The 7,500-nt window shown below is 42.9% G+C and overlaps 2 protein-coding genes across 2 annotated transcripts; both read left to right on the forward strand.

Annotated features, from left to right (window-relative positions):
* Positions 1-359: 359 nt before the first annotated feature.
* LOC137995965 (uncharacterized) lies at positions 360-3,344 on the forward strand. The gene has a single exon (XM_068841408.1). It carries the CDS (start codon positions 360-362, stop codon positions 3,342-3,344), a length of 2,985 nt encoding a protein of 994 aa, XP_068697509.1.
* A 601-nt stretch (positions 3,345-3,945) lies between these two features.
* LOC137995966 (uncharacterized) lies at positions 3,946-5,588 on the forward strand. Its single transcript, XM_068841409.1, has 2 exons — positions 3,946-4,305; positions 4,431-5,588. Exons 1-2 carry the CDS (start codon positions 3,946-3,948, stop codon positions 5,586-5,588), a joined length of 1,518 nt encoding a protein of 505 aa, XP_068697510.1.
* Positions 5,589-7,500: the final 1,912 nt, after the last annotated feature.

A 7,500-nucleotide genomic window follows, 5' to 3' on the forward strand; every position in this document is an offset into this window, starting at 1 on the left:
GCGAAAATGGAAGACATAAGGTCACGTAGCGAAGCAAAGAGAATTGTGACTAAGAAAATAAAGGAAATCACCCATCTTATGGAAGATGACAAAAATGTCCAATTGGTGGAAAAGGCTATAATTGACCTCAAGGTCGAATTTGGTTACTTCAAATCAACACACGAAGCATTTTGTAATAAATTAAGGGATGAAGAAGCTATAGAAGAAGCAGGGATTTCCTATGAACTAGTGTCAGATCAAATAAAACAGCTTCAAGAAAACTTTGATTGACAGGCATTGAAGCTTCTAAGCAAGTAAAATCTTTAGCCATACAGCCTGAAGATAGTGTATCAAACGTTGGATCCACACGCGAATCAGTCATGTCACGCAGATCCTCTGCGAGCACCCGTAGTTCTGTTTCAAGCGCAAGAGCTACGGCTGCTGCTGGGAAGGCGATTTTGGAAGCCGAAGCTGCTACGCTCCAAAAACTCAACCAAATTCAAGAAGAAGAGCAAAAACTGCGTCAGAGGAAGGACGAGTTGAGACTCGAAACCGAAATGGCAAAGGCGCGGGTCGAGGAATCCGTGTACGTCCAAGCAGAACAACGCGAATTGACAACGTACACGGATTTTCCTTGCGATAACCCAAAGTTAGCTCAGACGACCTCTCAAATACGAAATCTAGGGCTCGAGAATGCCAGTTCATTTCTTGTAGTTGACACTGCATCGAGAGATGAGACCAGCAAAGCTATTGAACGTGACCCTCCGAAAAATGAATCAACTGCAGTTGGTGCAACTGACCCCTATAATGCACACCCCTTCTTAGATGAGATCCCCTTAGCAAGGCCAAGTACGCTAAATAACGACGGTCGTTCGTTTCGCTATGAAAATCCCCAACTCCAGCAGTCTTGTTACAATCCGCACCCAACTCCCAACCAAGGCATGGACATAAGGCACCTATTGCAGCAACAAGACGCAATAATGGCATTAACGTTACCTCAACCTGATTTGCCAGTGTTCAGCGGTGATCCAATAGAATACTGCGACTTCATCAGAGCATTTGAAAATCTGATTGAAAGGAAGACTACCAATCCAAGTACAAGGCTCTACTACTTCTTGCAATACACCAGCGGCCAAGTACAAGACCTCGTACGAAGTTGCCTAACGATGAGAGAAGATAAAGGATATGACGAGGCTCGCAAATTGTTAGCAGACAGATATGGACAACCATACAAGATTGCTACAGCGTATGTGGACCACATCATCAACGGGCAGCTAATCCGTGCAGAAGATGGAGCAGCACTTCAAAAGTATTCAATTCTGTTAACAAGTTGCAGCAACACGCTCAGAGAAATTGGTTATTTAAGTAGGCTGGAAAATCCCGATACTCTCAAGAAGATTGTAGACCGGCTACCTTACACCCTTAGACTAAAGTGGCGTGAAATAGCAGATAAAGTAATGCAGCAAGAGCAAAGGGATGCCAACCTTAAGGACATCACAGATTTCGTTGAATCAAGATCAAGAGTAACAAACCATCCTATTTTCGGCAAGATATCTGGTGATTCAAGGTTCAGCAACTCAACCGATAGAACAAAACAAGTAAGAAGAACAGCTAAATCCTTTCCGGTTCAGGTGAATTCAAAGCAATCAAGAGGTCATCTAGAAGTGAAGACCCAACCAAAATGTCCTTCGTGCGAAGGAAATCACTGGCTCTCTCAGTGCGAGGATTTCAAGAAGCAAAGTGTCAGTGACCGCTATCAGTTAGTTCGCTCAAAGAAGTTGTGTTCAAACTGCCTGGTGCCCGGACACTTTGCGCAAGACTGCCCGAAGAAGAGTTTTTGCCACATCACAGGCTGCAACAAGAAGCACTCCTCCTTCTTGCACCCAAGAGAAACTACAATGCCAACAACCGATTCATCAAGGGTAATAACGAGCAACCCCGAGCCAACCGCTAACACTACGCCAGTAAGAAACAGCTACATACAAAGCAACACCTTTCAAACCTTGAATGGTTCCACCGTTGTAGGTTTATCAATTGTACCTGTGAAGGTCAACGCAAAGGGTCAAGATAAGAAGATCACGACTTATGCGTTTTTGGACTCTGGTTCTAATACTTCATTCTGCACAGATGACTTGTTGAAGAAACTAAACATGAAGGGTGAAAGAACCAACATTTCGCTTACCACACTGCAAAGCACAAAGGAATCTGTCAACTCCTCTATTGTTAATCTAGAAGTCTCTGATCTTAGTGACAGTAACGTAGTTGAGCTACCAAATGTGTTCTCTAGTCCCAGTCTCCCAGTATCAGCTGACACCATTGGAAACCAGGAAGATGTTAACCGATGGCCACATCTCAAGGGCATCAAGATAGAAAGCATTCGAGCTGAAATCGGTCTTTTGATAGGCAGCGATGCACCACATATACTTCAACCAAGAGAATTCAGAGAAAGCAAGGACGGTGGCCCGTTCGCAACGCGCACAATACTTGGCTGGGTGCTAAACGGACCTCTTGGTCGGAAAGAGCCAAAAGTCCCAACTGTAAATTTCGTCGATGCTAACACTACACTGAGCAAGCAATTTGAAGATTATTGCAATCTAGAGTTCAATGATTCCAGTTACCAAGCTAAAACGTCGATGTCACAAAACGACATGCGCTCACTTGGAATGATGCAAGACTCCGTGAAGTTCTCTAGTGGTCATTATGAAATAGCGCTACCGTGGAAAAATGAACCTCCTCACCTTGTAAACAACCGTTATCAAGCAGAACACAGATTACAAATGCTTAAGAAGCGTTTACAGAGAGAACCAACTCTACATGAGAAGTACAAACAATTTATGGCTGACCTGCTAAGCAAGAATTATGCCAGAGAAATAAACAAAGAAGAAACTGCAGACGCGTGGTACTTGCCCCATCACCCAGTGTTCCACCCGCAGAAGCCAGATAAAGTGCGAGTTGTGTTCGACTGTTCAGCAAAGTATCGCGGTTCCTCACTCAACGACCAGCTTCTACAGGGGCCGGATCTAACCAGTACATTAGTTGGTGTATTGACACGATTCCGTCAAGAGCGAGTGGCTTTTATGTCAGACATAGAAGCAATGTTCTATCAAGTTAGAGTTCGCCCGAGCGACTGCAAGTACTTGCGATTTCTCTGGTGGCCAGATAGAGATTTGGATAAAGAACCAAAAGAATATCAAATGCAAGTTCATTTGTTTGGCGGCGTTTCATCCCCCAGCTGCGCAAACTACGCCTTAAAGAAAACAGCCGAAGACCATAAGGGAGAATTTGATGAAGCAGCGATCGACATGGTAAAGCGAAATTTCTATGTCGACGATTGCCTCAAATTCGCAGGCGGTCCGCCTGGCTAGTCAACTCCGCGGCTTATTGTCCAAAGGAGGTTTTCGCCTCACTAAGTGGATTTCTAACTCACGAGAAGTAATCAGCTCCATTCCTGAATCAGAAAGAGCACCATCTGTCAAGGATTTAGATTTTGATAGGAGTTCGTCACTCAGAGAGAGAGCCTTAGGTGTTCAGTGGAACGTTAAGTAAGACACCTTCAGCTACACGATTTCCCACAAGGAAAAACCAGCCACGAGAAGAGGAATTCTGTCAATTGTTTCTTCTATCTACGACCCACTGGGTTTCGTATCTCCGTGTATTCTACCCGCGAAGCAAACCTTACAAGAGCTATGTCTCAAGGGCCTCAGTTGGGACGACGAGATTCCGGAATGTCACAAACAAGGTTGGAGAGTTTGGCTTCAAGAGCTGCCAAAGCTAGAGAAATTTTAAATACCACGATGTTTCAAGGCATCAAATTACGCAGACGTCAAACGTCGTGAGCTTCACCACTTTTCAGACGCGTCCAGTCGAGGCTACGGAGCTGTTTCGTATCTCCGTCAGATCGATATTAATGGCAAGATTCACTGTTCCCTGGTCATGGCAAAGTCCATATCAACTCCGCTTAAAGCAATGACGATACCGAGAATGGAACTATCCGCAGCCGTTTTGGCGACAAGACTAGACAACATTATCAAGCAAGAGTTGGACTTACCACTCGATGGTTCTACCTTCTGGACTGATAGTACTTGTGTCCTCCGTTACATCGAGAACAAGGACAAGAGGTTCCAGACCTTTGTAGCCAATCGCATCTCCGCCATATTGGATCAATCCACAGCTATGCAGTGGCGATATGTTGAAACGTCACTGAACCCTGCTGATGAAGCATCCAGAGGGGTGACGGTAGACGCACTCTTAAATAACCAACGCTGGACGCACGGACCGGCTACAACGGTTGTGGCTATAAATGGCCACAACGACCTAACGACATTGGTGAAATCTCGAGCAATGATCCGAAAGTTAAGAAAAATGCTGAAGCATTCACAAGCCAAGCAAGCAAGCAATTCAACCACATTAACAAGGCAATCCAGAAGTTTTCCTCTTGGACACGCTTAAAGAAAATCATAGCGTTGGTGCTGCGATATAAGAACAATCTGCGAAAACAAGTTCGTCGCCACCAGGCAACTGAGATCAACAGCAACTACGCCTATGCAGACATCAAAGTTGTCCCACCCATCAGCGTTTCCGAACTAAAGGAATCAGAGAAAGAAATCTTAAAGTTTGTTCAGAAACAAGGCTTTCAGGAAGAATTGGTTGTTCTTCGCCAAACAAGTAAGACATTCAGCAAATCAAGTCATATCTACAAACTCGACCCAATCTTGGAAGACGGCCTCATACGTGTGGGAGGATGTTTACAGCAAGCACCTATTAGCGATAATGCCAAGCATCCGATCATTCTTCCAAAGAAAAACCACGTTTCCAAGCTGATTATTAACTACTACCACAGAGCCTCCGGTCACTCTGGTGTGGAATATACTCTGTCATTGATCCAGCAGAAATTCTGGATTATTGGCGCGCGATCAAGTATTCGCGACGTGACTAAGACATGTTTTGACTGTCGTAAACGTCGAGCACCTGCCCTCCAACAGAAAATGGCAAGTCCCCCAGAGAATCGTGTGACTCCTTCTAAGCCACCATTTACGAGTCTAGGAGTAGATTGCTTCGGTCCTTTTACTGTCCATCGTGGAAGAACCACCGCTAAAAGATATGGCGTACTATTTACCTGTCTTGCTGTTCGAGCTGTTCATATTGAAATTATTCATTCCATGGACACTGAATCCTTCATTAATGCTCTACGTAGATTCATTGCTAGAAGAGGAAAACCAGAAGAGATCCGATCCGACAACGGAGGAAACTTTGTTAAGGGCGAAAAGGAGCTTCGCAAGGCTGTTGAACAATGGAATCAAGAGCAAATCCATGAATTCCTCCTACAACGAGACATCATTTGGTCATTTAATCCACCTGCTGCATCGCACCATGGAGGCGTGTGGGAGAGGTGTATCAGGTCTGTGAGAAAGGTCATGAAGGCATTACTAAAGCAGCAAATCCTGGATGACGAAGGTTTAAGCACTCTTATGTGCGAAGTGGAATCTATAGTGAATGGCAGACCAATTACCAAAGTTTCGGATGACCCAAAGGATCTTCATGCTTTAACACCTAAGCACCTGCTGTTATTACGAGCGGGAAATGCAATCCCTCCTGGAATTTTTCTCTAAGAACGACAACTATAGTTGCCGCAGATGGCGTCAAGTGCAGTATCTTAGTGATATTTTCTGGCGTCGCTGGATCAGAGAATACCTGCCCTCATTGCAGCAACGTCAGAAATGGATCAAGCAACGAAGAAATCTTGCAGTGCATGACATAGTGCTATTGCTTGATGAAAACACGCCTCGCAGTGTTTGGCCACTGGGACGAGTGCTGGAAGTTTATCGCAACAAGAGAGACGGTTTAGTACGTTCCGCGAAAGTAAAGACTAGAACCACGGAGTTGGTGAGACCAATCGACAAGATTGTGTTACTGGAGAGTGCAGAGATGTCAAACAAGGACTAAACCTCTGATTGAAAACGATGAACACTAAATAGTAATTATGAACATTCTGTTTTATTAACTTAAATAGTAAGAGGTGCGTTTCAAACCTAGTGAGATCATAGACATCAGGTGCAAAGATTCATTTTAGCCAGAAAAATATTTTATATTTTAAATTTTTTCTGGAGAAGTCGCAAATTTGCAACTTGTTTTCATCTTCGCTCTTTCGAAACGAAAGGGTTAGCAGTTGCCACTTTGCTGCTCTTTTTACTAAAATAATTGAAGAAATGACAAAATTATTTTGTTTCTTGCCTTGAGTTTTCTTTCAATCTGAAGATAGCATAATTTCGCTGCAATGTTACATTCACAACTCCATTCCTTTGATATCATTCACCATTTTCAGCGGCTTCTTTCAACATTTTGTTTTGCTACACAGCTGACAACAACACAAGGTTTTCAAGGACTTTTGAAATTCATACACATATTTTTCTAAAATTCAACGATAAACCCACACCAATGTGTAACATGCTTACATGTATATGTTAAGTATTCAGATTTGGTAAACATGTAAATGACAATGGCAAATATAGTTGCACATGTACCACTTACCTCAGCATTATTTATATAACCATTAGAACAAGGAACTGCACTCTCTGTCTCATCAGTGTCACTGAAGAACACTTGATTCTCCTCATCAAACAGAGCTGACCCCTCTTGCTCATCACTGCTATATGTGCAGTTTTCATCATCAAGACCTGCCACTACTGATTGCACACTATCTCCACTATCCAACTGAGTCGAGCTGTGACCAGTAACAAAAGGTTCCTTAGAAAGGTCAGTCTGCAAAGATGTGCTTCTCATTTGCCCCATCCGCCTATGCTCATGGAATGTCTTCTTAGCAACACGCTTATTGCAGTGGTCACAAAATACATAGTTTCCTATTATGCGAGTTAAATAAATAGCTTTAGAACAAATTTGAGCAAATGAATACAAAATCTAACAAGATACAGAAGTCTCACTGCAAATTTACACACACTGTTCATGTATGATGGCTCTTTAATAGGAAAGATCACCACGGGTGAAGCTGATTCAAATGGCCCTATCCCAGGGACAACAAGATCAATAAAAAGCAAGAATTACAATCAAACCCCCACCCTACACCCCTCCCAGCTTAACATTGCATAGTTACTTAAACAAGAAATGACCTACAATGATCTACAATGACAGAAACAGTTTCACCTTCTCTTATATAGGGGGTAACACAACAATTTTCCACTAAAACCATTCAGTTTTGCACAACATTGAATAGGAGGGAGGGGAGAGAAGCAATGAAGACGTCAAAAGTGCTAAGCTTCCCAACGGTTTTGCCTATGATTGTATGAGAGTTGGAACTTATACAATGTAACTCTCGTAGTATTTAACATGGGTCTACCATTTCTTATTCTGGAAATGTTCTTACAATGTCCTCTCCAATGCATAAATAAAATCTCACAATACTGAAATTTTGTTAAAATCATCATTTTATGATTTGGATTCCAGACTTGCGTGATGCTTCATAACGCTACTCCAAAATCCATAAAAATATATTTTTGTTGTATGATG

This window comes from Montipora foliosa, chromosome 3, assembly GCF_036669935.1.
Source record: "Montipora foliosa isolate CH-2021 chromosome 3, ASM3666993v2, whole genome shotgun sequence".
NCBI classification, from domain to species: Eukaryota; Metazoa; Cnidaria; class Anthozoa; order Scleractinia; family Acroporidae; genus Montipora; species Montipora foliosa.

Bases quoted from the DNA above. Each gene is read 5' to 3' on its own strand.
- LOC137995965 (XM_068841408.1), top strand. From the start codon at position 360: ATGTCACGCAGATCCTCTGCGAGCACCCGTAGTTCTGTTTCAAGCGCA.
- LOC137995966 (XM_068841409.1), top strand. From the start codon at position 3,946: ATGACGATACCGAGAATGGAACTATCCGCAGCCGTTTTGGCGACAAGA. The intron at 4,306-4,430 runs GTGAAATCTCGA...ACACGCTTAAAG, and splicing joins ACAACGACCTAACGACATTG to AAAATCATAGCGTTGGTGCT.